This window comes from Scardinius erythrophthalmus (assembly GCF_964197995.2).
Source record: "Scardinius erythrophthalmus genome assembly, chromosome: 1".
NCBI lineage: Eukaryota > Metazoa > Chordata > Actinopteri > Cypriniformes > Leuciscidae > Scardinius > Scardinius erythrophthalmus.
Genome location: NC_138221.1, coordinates 34,810,832 through 34,823,429, shown reverse-complemented (window position 1 = coordinate 34,823,429; position 12,598 = coordinate 34,810,832). Strand labels below are relative to the sequence as shown.

Sequence of the window (12,598 nt, the reverse complement as noted above, 5' to 3'; positions counted from 1 at the left end):
AGAAGTCTGTTTTCATCTAGTCGAAAGAACACAAGCTTTGTTTATCTCACACTGGCATAGAAGATCATATGTTTTTGGTAACCGTAAAACAACTGCAATATCTATTTATATATCTATAGAAATTAACAAATATTTTTATTATCTGAATTGTTCAGTGGTCAAAATATAATTGAATCTCACTTGTTATTATCTATTAATTAAAAAACGATATATTATTGTATCTTTTTTATGTCGTGGGCTCAGTATACTATTATTATACACTACCGGTCAAAAGTTGGGAAACAGTAAGGTTTTTTTATGTTTTTGAAAGAAGTCTCTTAATCTCACCAAGGCTGCATTTATTTGATCAAAAAATACAGTAAAAACTGTAATAATGTGAAATGTTATTACAATTTAAAACAGTTTTATTTTATTTTTCCTGTGTTCAAAGCTGAATTTTCAGCATCATTACTCCAGTCTTCAGTGTCACATGATGATCCTTCGGAAATCAATCTAAAATAATTTCTTATTATTATCAATGTTGAAAACATTTTTTTTTTAATCATGATACACTGCCATTCAAAAGTTTTAAAAAAAGAAAGAATGAAAGAAAGAAAGAAAGAAATACTTTTGTTTAGCAAAGGCACTTTAAATTGATAATAAATATTACAAAAAGTTATATTTATAATAAATGTATTATGATAATAAATGTAAAAAAAAAAAAACATGTAATGTTTCCAAACTTTTGACTGGTAGTATAATTAATAATTATTATGATGTTCGCTGACCCTAATTGGTTGTAATACAATTAACCAAAAAAATACACTATGATAAATAGTAAATAGCAACCACTGCAAACAGCAAAGACATCAAAACAGTATTATATTATAACAAAAAAATGACTTTACAAAAAACATTACAAAAATAAATACATTTTTAGCATTTTCTAATCGTATTTCATATTTTCATTTTCGTACTCTATACCGTAATTACAACCTTTTCAAATGCTAGTTTATGTTTGTGCTTTTGGAAACTAAACTTACAGTGCAAAATAGGCTAAATATTTTTCATTTCAGGATAATTTTGAAGGCAAAAAATATGTGCTTTCTGCAAATTCAACTGTTGCGTGTGTAATTGTTTAGTTGGGTTGTGTGGGAATTACTTTAGGAACGAAGGACAAAAATATATACGCAAATGGGTACAACTAAGTGTATCCTAAAGTCATGGTACAACACAGGATGAAAGTGACAAATCTTAATAACACGATTAGGGGGTGGAAGCTTAATTTAATGTGCGTTTGTAAGAATTTAATATAGATTTCATATCCCTGCTTGTCTTGTTATCAATTATCTTGAGTCCATCGAGCTATCATTTGCATACTTGCCTACAAATCCCAGAGTTCATCTGCTCTTGTTCATCTGCAGTTGTCCGACAGGGGGCGCTAAGTGCGACGCTTCGACTCACAACATTTTCTGTTTCTACCCGACAAGTTGATGTTCGAGTGCGGCGTTTTTGAAAGACTGCGAGCTGTAACTTTGAACGTACGAAATAACACAGCTTTCTTAACTGGATATGGACGAACTAAGGCATCAAGTTATGATAAATCAGTTTGTTCTTACAGCCGGATGTGCGGCGGATCAAGCAAAGCAGCTTCTACAAGCTTCACATTGGCAGTTTGAGGTATGTTTGTTTGGTGGGGCAAATATCAGAAAACTGAATGTCCTGTTGCACAGTAATATCTATAAAAAATCACTATAATTAACCCTGCTTTTATTTGACGTGGTTTAAAACAATGCGAGACAAGCTCATTGCAACAGACAGCAAAACAAGCCAACAAATGGGACAATCAAATACTTTATAAAGTATTTTAAACGGGATATTTCGTTGGCTTCAGCGAAATAAATATCTATAAATTTAAATGTATGTTCGAAGCCCTACAATACATGTTTGCTTGCTTTTTCACGTGTTTATGAATTACTGATAACTATTTTATGATGTTGCAGACTGCACTCAGTACTTTTTTCCAAGAGGCTAATATTCCTTACAGCCATCAAATGGTGAGTATATATATATATATATGTTTTTTTGTTGTCTCTCTTGTTATTGTGTCTTGATAGTTTTTAATATCTGTTATGATGACTTCCGCCATGTTGAAACCACGAGTCAGACAAAAATAAACACAGGCTGGCATGTTTTCTCGCGAGGGCTACATTTATGTCGTTTAAAACTCACAACTTTGTATTTTTAAGCGCATATAGTCTCCCGTAGGTGGTATATTAAAAATGTAAATATTTAAGTTGATAAAATAATCTGGACTCGTGGGAGTTGCGATTTTGTAAACGTGTCCAAATGTGTGGGGGAGGGCGATTCCAGGAAACGGAGAGAGCACGCGCTTGACACTGCGATGTTTACACCGTATAACAGTAAAAATAACGGTACGTTAGGAACGCGCGGTGTTCAAAACTTCAGGTGCTTAAAAAACATGTTTTATTAATTTTTAGCAGACATCTTAAATTAAAGGAATTTGTTTTGAATTACTCAGAAGTAGACTGTAGACTAAGTTACTACCGGTCACATGCAAAGCGAATCGAAGTCAGTTAACCATTTGTCTCTCACTTTCAAGTGCTCTTAAAATGTTTGCACTTTAAAATAGTTTACTCAAACATCACATGAAATAAATAAATAAAATATTATTATGATGTACAGCCACATGAGATATAAAGACTAATCAGAAAAGGCAGTTTTATTCTATAGGGAGCGGGTCGCACCCTTATGGGCGCTGTCATGGTGACGTCACCAGTCTCATACATGCAGTTGACGGCGTTTATAATTACTAACAGCAAAATAATAATGCATTTGCCTCACATACAGCTCTCAATGTGCTTTACAAGGTGTAAATGTGAAAGTACATCTAATCAAACAAACCAAAGGATATGACAGCGAGAAAAAAGATATGACAATGAGGAGAAAAAAACCCAATCAAATCAGTTCCTGATTATAGTGAAAGGGAATGTTGTGCAGTGTCAGTTTTGCTGGACATGGGCATGTTTCTGTTTGCTTAAAATGTTTGGGTCCCCAAGGCTGCAAGCAGACAGATGAATTATGAATGATCTCTTTGTGACTGGAAAGCCGAGATGATTTACCATTTTCGGATGACAGTATTGTTTGAGTGAGCAATTCATAGAAATAGCATTTACACATATACAGGTTTCAGTTTAAAAGTCCTACTGTGCTAGTTGTAATAGCTCAACAGTAAGGGTGTCCCAGTGTGAGCAATTTTTGGACCAGTTGATGGAACTGTCACTTGACTGCTGATATTCAGCTGATCTTTTTCACATTCTTTACAAAATGTTTGTCAGACATAGGAACTTTATGAATGACTGTCAATGGAGACATGTGCTTTTTGACCATATACTGGTGTAGGTGTGCCATCCACCCACAAGTGCAGAAACTAAAACCCAAACCATAGCGAATATTTGTATTTGAAAACCCTCAGACCTGCTGAGTGAACTAATTGCTTATAAAAGCTTGTCTTTTTTTTACATTAATGATCAACTGACTGTATTATTCCACTACATGACTACTTACCAAATAAATGGTATTAATTTGCATTGAAATTAATTTATTATGTTAGAAGAAAGATATAATGGTATAATGTGAGAAACTAGCAGTTATTTAGAAAATCAGTTATACTTAGGTTGATATATATATATATATATATATATATATATATATATATATATTAGGGCTGTCAAACGATTAATCGCGATTAATCACATCCAAAATAAAAGTTTGTGTTTACATAATTTATTTCTGTGTACGGAGTATAATTATTTTCTATATATAAATACACACACATGCATATATATATTTAAGAAAATGTGTTATTTATATATAAAATATTTATATATAATATAAATTATATATAATATCAATATATATACACAGTATATACATGCAAATATTTCTTTAATATATACATGCATGTGTGTGTATTTATATATAGAAAATAATTATACACCGTACACAGACATAAATTATGTAAAAACAAACTTTTATTTTGGATGCGATTAATCGCGATTAATCATTTGACAGCCCTAATATATTTGAAAGCAGTCTCATGCTTACCCAGGCTTCATTTATTTGATAAAAATAGTAATATTGTGAAATATTATTAACATTTAAAATAACAGTTTTCTATTGTAATATATTTTAAAATGTAATGTATTTTTGAGATGTCAAAGCTGAATTTTCAGCATCACTTCTCCAGTCTTCAGTGTCTCGTGTTCCTTCAGAAATCACTAATATATTATAATTTGATACTCAGGAAACTATTATTATTATTATTATCAATGTTGAAAACAGTTGTGCTGCTTCATCATTTTGTGGAAGCTGTGACACATTTTTTTCAACTGTCTTTGAGAATAGAAAGTTTGAAAGAACAGCATTTATTTAAAAGATAAATCTTTTGTAACATTATAAATGTCTTTACTGTCACTTTTGAATGAAGTAATTTCAAAAGTATTTAACATATAGAGAATATAGTTTGTATATTGTTAATAGAATTTGCAAATGTGTCTTAGGTCAGAAGCCCAAAAAAAGGCTTTAACTCTTTAAATTCTAGTGTGTTTTAAACGGGAGCACAACATGTCACAGAAGACGTCATAGGTGTTGTTTTTCTTCTTAGCGCTGGCCTCTGAAAGACTAAATGTTGCTATAGTAGCTTTTGTGTCGGTGAATCAGGTCTCCTGTTTATTCAGGCATGGTAGCCAATCATTATTAAATCAACTCCAAAGGTCTTCAACCTCAGTCACATTTCTGAGACTTCCTCAATTACTTCCTCAATTCTAAGAAAATTATTTCCATTCAGTGGACAAAGCTGTAAAAATCTACTTTAAGAAACTGACCCTTGTGTGTCGAATGCTGCATTAAAGGGACAGTTCACCCAAAAATGAAAATTCTGTCATTTACTCTCCCTCAAGTTGTTCAAAACCTGTATGACTTTCTTTCTTCTGCCAAACACAAAAGAAGATATTTTGAAGAAAGTCAGTAACCAAACGACTGATGGACCCCATTGACTTCCATAGTAGAAAAAAATACTATGGATGTCAATGGGGACCAGCAACTGTTTAATTACCAACCTTCTTTAAAATATCTTCTTTTGTGTTTAGCAGACAGAATTTTCATTTTTGGGTGAACTATCCCTTTAACCGTACCAGTTTTAAAGTCAGCATGATATCAAAATGGATAGTTCTTACAGAATGCTGCAGTGTTCATTATAAATGATTAAGTTGGTTGTCTTGTTTCCAGATGTGCACTCCAGCCAACACACCAGCGACACCCCCCAACTTCCCAGATGCCCTAGCCATGTTTTCTCATCTTAAAGCCTCAGAGAGCTTCGGCAACAGCAGTCCCATCTCTCCTATGGCTACATCACCAGCTCCTCACACCAACTGGGCCATGAGCCCTCCGGCGACCCCTGGCCTGCAGGGCCGATGGACTCCGGGTCAGCTCGTGCCGCAGACGGTCTCTCCCGGCTGGCCCGCAGCTGTGACTCAGCAAGCCTCCGCTGAGCATCCTATTATTGTCATGGAGGCAGAGAGATAGAGACTGCTTGAACTAGCCATCACACCTTACAGGAAGAGGAGAATGGGCCTTCCTCTGGATGATTTCGGCAGTTGTGGATGTAAAACTGAATTGAAGTGAACAGTATGGGAGATGGGTGGTGGTGGAACAGCACATGTCCTCTTCTCTGAGGTCACTGGAGATCTGGGACTCTTTTACAAAAGCTTTTCTTGGCCAAAAAGACGGACAGAAAGAGCAATTATGTAGCATATTCACCGATAACCTCAGACAAATGAATGTGTTACTAAAATATCGTTGATTTCAGCAGTTCTCAAGTAATAGTGAACACTCTGTTTTGCACTGTTTACTCAACATGCAGTGGATCTACGGTTCAAGGGATTGTTACTCATGTCATTCCAAACCTGTATGACTTTGTTAAAATGGACACCATTGACTTGCTTTTTATGGACAAAAATAGTTGAAATGTTCTTCAGAGTATCTTCTTTTATGTTCTACAGATGAAAGTCATACAGCAGGGATCAGCAACTCCGGTCCTGGAGGGCCACTGTCCTGCAGAGTTTAGCTTCAGCCCTGATAAAAACTCACCTGCCTGTATCTATCTAGTAATCCTGAAAACACTGATTGCCTTGTTCAGGTGTGTTTAATTAGGGTTGGAGCTAAACTCTGCAGGACAGTGGCCCTCCAGGACCGGAGTTGCTGATCCCTGTCATACAGGTTTAAGATAACTATAACGATAAAGATAGAGTTTTAAAAATTCACACTATAACGATAACGGCACTGAGAAACAACATCGTTGGAATCACTTTCGCAATGATTATTTCCGGTTGATGAATGATAAAACACTGACAGCCAATCAGAATTCAGTCAGCTTGAGCATTTAAAGCAGCAGACGACAAAACTGCAGCGCGCACTTATAATAAACAGAACTATATCATCCGCTGGTGTGGACGCTAATATAGCTAATCTTTATAGTTACATAGTTATCGTTCTTGATGTAAACGAGCCTTTAGAATGAAGAGAGTGAATGATGACAGAATGTTCATTTTTGAGTGAACTGTCCCTTTAATTGACAGGTTTACTGCAGCAACCATATGATCTTTTGGCCTGGGGTGCGTTTCCCGAAAGCATCGTTGGCCAACTATGGTCGCAAGTTCATCGCAATGTCCATTGAACTCTATTGGTAACGACGGAACTTGCGACCATAGTTGGCCAACGATGCTTTCGGGAAACGCACCCCTGGTCTGTAATTATTGACTGATTTATGACTCTGAGATGAATTAAATTGGCATTTTATATAAAAAAAATTATGCAATACGAAGCGTTTCATACCCAGAATGTTAAATTCTCTGGTTCTACTCAGCACATTTGACTGTTTTATCATGAACCCTTATTTATATATAAAATGAGATTATATTCCTCCTATTTCTTTTGACAGATCTTCTCCCTGTAACTGTGTTCACACTGCCTCCACAATATTTGTGGACTGTGATGGTTATCATATCCTTTTATTGTGTGTGTGTTTTTAAATAAATATTGTATATATTGCAAAACACGTTGTGGTGGAGTTTATGTTAGCATAGTAAAATAGTTTACGTCTGTTTTCCTGATAGTGTAATTGGTGTCACTTCATGTATGACCTTTGTATCCTTTTATACCATGGTAAATGATTACACAGACCCAGAGGTAACTTTAATTCAGCAAAAAAATCAACCAGATTCAACTTCCATATATTGACCATAATTACATTTGATTTTGAGCTCACATTTTATACCTTTGTGTTTTGTTTTTAATTTCATAACACTAAATGTTGCCTTAAATTCTGTACAATATACTTAAAGTTGGTCAGTATACAAGAAAATAGCTATTATATACATTATCTAACAAATTAATTCACAGAGATCCCAAAGTCAAGGAAAACCGTAGTAAGTGTGTGATTTACAGTTAAATTAATGCCATCTTAAAAAGTTGTGGAAGTTTCTGTTCTGAGTGAATATCAGCTTTTCTAGTTGTTAGCAGCTCTAAGTAATTTCATTACCTAAAAACCTCCTTGTGATTGCAATCTCAAAAAAAAAAAAAAAAAAATTATGCAGAGAATATGCCAATTTAACTGAAAGTAATGGGATATAATAATGCAACAGGAATGAACGCTATTTGCTAGTCCGACAAAAACGAACTTCGTCAAGATAGATTTCAGAGTGATTGAGTTCACTAGCATATTGGTGATCTCAGTTTACACACATGGACTAAAATACACAAACTTAAAGGGATAGTTCACCCAAAAATGAAAATTACCCCATGATTTACTCACCCTCAAGCCATCATATGTGTATATGACATTCTTCCTTCAGACGAATACAATCGGAGTTATACTAAAAAATGTCCTGGCTCTTCCAAGCTTTATAATGGCAGTGAATGGCCATTTTTGTCATTTGTCACTTTGACGTTGTCTACTCTACATGATGAAAATATGCGAAATGAATGAATGTATCTGCACTGCTAAAAAATGCCTTTTCTTACTCAGTATTTTTGTCTTGTTGTTTCCGGTCAAAATATCCAAAGATTCTTAAATCAAGATGCATTTTCTACATAAGAAAAATGACAAGGTATTTAGTGTCGTTACACAATTTTATTAACATCAAATTACAAATTCATACAGTTTTTACAGTCATACCGTCATTTAAGCACATTTTAAATATCAGGTGTAATCAGCTATCAATAAATTATGAAAGATATTTACACACCAGGAACACGTTTCCCATTATGGGAAGACCAGAAAAGAAGTACAATCTTGATGGTAAAGACAGTTCCTTATACGGGAGGGAATCGAGTTCGAATCCAGATCCTACATTCACAAATTAAGTGAATTGTTGGTATATTAGGGAATTTCTATGAATTGTCAGTAGCCTATAAAACAATAAATTCTGGTGTGTTGACCACTGTAAGGTGATAAGCACAACATAAATATTAATACATTTCCAATGCTCTCAAGGTCCAAGCATTACTAGAGTGAATAAAGTGCATTTTAATGACATTTTAATGCAATTTCACCTTCAGCACATTTCAGTGATACCTAAAATACAATAGAAGCCTGAGTTACAGGTACTTAGTCATTACAAGTAATTTGAAGTATGTATTCAGCATACTATTCCTATATATAGTGCAGCTCTATCCTACTCAAAGTGTTATTTCAATCAATTGTTATAGGCCTAAAATGTGTTTTAATGTCACTATTAGTAAAAGAGTAGTATGGCCTCAGTTTATTATAAGTATAACTTATCATGTAAATGTATAACAATAAATTTAAGTCCAAAAGTTTTATAAAGTGCAATTTCAATATCACCAAAATACATTTGAATTTCACATTGTATTCTGTATATTGCAAAAATTAGGTTAGATATTTAAGTTGTACTTAAGTATGCTTGGAATAGTTCCACTTTAGCACAACAAAGTATACTTAACACAACTTTAGTTTAGTAGACTTGAAGTATACCAATTTATAGTGCACTACCAACACATTTACGTCCGGTTTCACAGACAAGGCTTAAGTCTAGTCCCACACTAAAGTGCAATTTTGAGCTGTTGAAAGACCCTTGCACTGGAATATCTTAATATATGTCCGTGCCATTGTTTTGTCTCAAAATGCACACCAGTAATGTTTTTTTTTTTATAGGGTATGTTTATAAAAGCTAATTAAATGCCCTAATTAAACTAAGGCCTAACCCTGGCTTAATCTAAACCCTGTTTGTGAAACCAAGCCTTAAGTTTATTGAATAAAGGCCCGGTTTCACAGAGAGGGCTTAGATTAAGCAAGAATTAGGCCTTACTTCAATTAGGATATTTAAGTAGCTTTTATAAACATGCCTTCGAAAAAAAAAAAACATACTGGTGTTCATCTTGAGACAAAACAATGGCACTGACATATATTAAGATATGCCAGTGCAAGTTGCTTTCTGTTAAAACAGTTTAAACATGAATTTTAGTCTGGTAGTAGTTTAAGCCTTTTCTGTGAAACCAGGGGGAATGTGTGCTTAAGTATCCTATTTTGTTCACTATAGGGTAGACTTCGCCCTATGCTATCTTTTCCTGTGACTGAAAGGCTTATCAATACTTTGGTTTTGTTTTTCCCCGAATTGACTACTGCATTGCACTTCTTTCTGGGGGTCCCTAAAACCACACTCAACAAATTGCAATGTGTGTAAAAAAAAAAGAGGTTAGCTAGTTAGTTTTAATTATTTTGTATTCCAGTCTGTTCTTTTTTTTTTGTACTCTTTGTATTTCTATTTGTGTATTTTTATTTTCGTTGTATTTTTATTGTATAAAGTGCCTGGAGAAGCTGCTTTAAAGGCACTATATAAAATAAAGTTTACTATTAATCTAATTTGTCAATTTTCTTCTCTTTATTGACTTTAGTTCTGACTTCAATATGATTCATTGTCATCAGGTAATCAATAAATTGCAGCATTTACAAGTTCCTTCAACATTAATACACTGGGTTATACACTCCCGTTATAATCAACAAACCTCTTATTTACATCATGTTTGCACTGTTATTTATGATGAAAGCATTCTTTAGTGTGCAGAAATCAAGTTGCAATGATGAGATCACTGCATTCATGCGCTCAACATTTCTGTGATCGGCTACATGCTCATCACTGCAACCTTTCATGCCACAATCTAAATATAATGCTATAGATCTAAATATAATGCTATAAACAACTCTTTTCACGTTAAGTTAACACATTTTAACATTAATTAAGCACGAGAGCTGTAATAGTAAAAACATGCTTGTTTAGAGAGAGTTCCGCATGTAATATTATCTATTTCATATGCAAAGCCGTCAGCCAATCACAGCAGTGGCCGTTTAAACTGAAGTCCCTATACAGCCAATACGGGTGTACAGTTTTAAGCAAACAATCCTTTCAATGCACATTAGAGGATTAGCTATGCCTTTGTCATTGTTTTGATTTGGTATGCTTATTATTGTATAATTTTGAACATGTTTGAATGTGTCTTTGTAATGTATGCACCACTGTGGTGTAAGCTCGCGCTCAATCGGCCCAAAACCGGCGTCCGACCAGCGCGAAAGGTCTGTACGTGTTACTGTCCTTTTCTCGAGGCAAAGTATTTTTTTATTAAATGCAATACATTTGAATATGTATTCTCTCGTTATTTCATCTGACTCCATAAATGAAAATGTTTTAAAGGTCCCGTTCTTCGTGATACCATGTTTCAAACTTAAGTTAGTGTGTAATGTTGCTGTTAGAGCATAAATAATATCTGTAAAATTATAAAGCTCAAAGTTCAATGCCAAGCGAGATATTTTATTTAACAGAAGTTGACTACATCGAACGGCTCGTTTGGACTACATCCCTCTACTTCCTGCTTTAATGATGTCTCTAGAACCGTTTTTTGACTAACCTCCGCCCACAGGAATGCTCCCTCAACTCTACCGAAATTCGTTTATGTACTTGCACACTTCTTATAACTTGCTGTGTTTACTCAGCTCTTACGGTGATTTTCTGAAGTAAAACTGACGCTTCATCTTTTGTGTGATGTACAATAAACTTTATTAAACTCATCAGTTTGATCAACATTCAGACAGCAGACTTGTAGGCTATTAATAAATAATGGATACATACAAGCAGATGACAAAAAACGTTATAATAACCGTAATTAAACTACTAAACTATACCTGTTTCATCTCTATACAGCACTCTGACTCTGTAGGCATTATTGTCCGACTCAAACTGAACGCCGTTACTGAGAGTTTCTGATATTATCATCATTCCGTGAGATGAAATTGTCCTGAGAGACTGTGCTCGAGCTTGTGAAGCTCCGCCCCCTGTGTCGTGCAGCAGCAGCTTATTTGCATTTAAAGGGCACACACTAAAACAGCGCGTTTTTCTGAGCCCCAAAAAATGTCAATTTAAACATGCTGTAAAAAATGATCTTTTGGGTATTTTGAGCTGAAACTTCACATACACACTCTGGGGACATCAGAGACTTATTTTACATCTTGTGAAAAGGGGCATAATACGGGACCTTTAATGATATCTTTGCATCATTAAATGTGAGCGAATGTTTGACTATTCTTTTTAACTCTTTAATGCAAATAATGCCAAAGTCAGTTAGAATAATCAAATAAAACAACAGTTTTGGCCGCTCTCAGCCTCACGGGCTAATCTGAAGTACAGAAAGGGCCCCGAATCACCGGCTGCCTTTCATTATATAGACAAACCACTTTCACATGGAAACATGTACTAACAAAAGAAATTTGCATTCAGAGGTTGCACCTTTTGGGGGTGTGTGACCATTTGTCAGGAGATCACCTTTCTTTGTATGTCAGTTATCTTTAAACTGTTAAAAACCTTATTACCTTTTGTTTGACTTATTTAGAAATGAGACATTTGTACCAGTCGCACTGTGACATTTTAAATGATACCAAACATGTATAAAACTGGATGATAATTGTTAACATTAAACCATATGGATTTCTGGGTGATTTACATGTGGTCTCAGCATGAGAGAGGGGGAGAGATGTATTCTGAGGTGAGACTTTACCTCTCAAATGGTGAGTTCAAATGGTAATTTCCAGAGAGGTCCTTTTGTCCTCTCAGGGTCTGGTCGCTCTTCAAACAGACTGTCCGGCATCTCCTAATTTCTCAATTCTTACAGTGGAAAATGATTTCCTCTTAGAGGACAAATAAATAAATATCTATCTTAAGTATAGATATTATAGAAAGTATAATCCATAATCAAAGTTTTCACAATCTCCCTGAGGAGAAGGTACCGTTTTGAGGTCATATCTTGCAAGTCAATCAGATGACAGCATTTGAGGAGGTCCTGTGTTTGACGATTAACCCCACTGCCACAGCCACTGCCACAGCCACAGCCATGACGATTAAAATAGTAGCCCAGACTGGTATTCCACCTGTGGGAGAAATGACATGAATGATTTTAGAAACAGATGAATCCTTCAACAGTTTCAGCAACAGATTCGTGACACACAAACTACCAGCAGCCGTCCTGGAGC

The 12,598-nt window shown here is 34.8% G+C and overlaps 2 protein-coding genes across 2 annotated transcripts in view; one reads left to right on the top strand and one right to left on the bottom strand.

The window, feature by feature from the left end:
* The first annotated feature begins 1,414 nt into the window (after positions 1-1,414).
* Positions 1,415-6,658, top strand: ubald1b (UBA-like domain containing 1b). The gene is made up of 4 exons (XM_081363045.1): positions 1,415-1,659; positions 1,983-2,036; positions 5,290-6,076; positions 6,280-6,658. Exons 1-3 carry the CDS (start codon positions 1,552-1,554, stop codon positions 5,584-5,586), a joined length of 459 nt encoding a protein of 152 aa, XP_081219171.1. The 5' UTR covers positions 1,415-1,551; the 3' UTR covers positions 5,587-6,076; positions 6,280-6,658.
* A 3,220-nt stretch (positions 6,659-9,878) lies between these two features.
* Positions 9,879-12,598, bottom strand: part of LOC308695909 (uncharacterized protein) — a 29,498-nt gene continuing 26,778 nt past the window's right edge. The window contains exon 11 of the mRNA XM_081374177.1: positions 9,879-12,496. Within this exon, the coding sequence (XP_081230303.1) occupies positions 12,384-12,496 (113 nt within the window). The 3' untranslated portion in view covers positions 9,879-12,383. The remainder of the gene's footprint in view (positions 12,497-12,598) is intronic.

Excerpts from the sequence above, each read along its gene's own strand:
- ubald1b (XM_081363045.1), top strand. The coding sequence starts at position 1,552 with ATGGACGAACTAAGGCATCAAGTTATGATAAATCAGTTTGTTCTTACA. Across the intron at positions 1,660-1,982 it reads CTTCACATTGGCAGTTTGAG|ACTGCACTCAGTACTTTTTT; the intron begins GTATGTTTGTTT and ends ATGATGTTGCAG. Across the intron at positions 2,037-5,289 it reads TTCCTTACAGCCATCAAATG|ATGTGCACTCCAGCCAACAC; the intron begins GTGAGTATATAT and ends TCTTGTTTCCAG.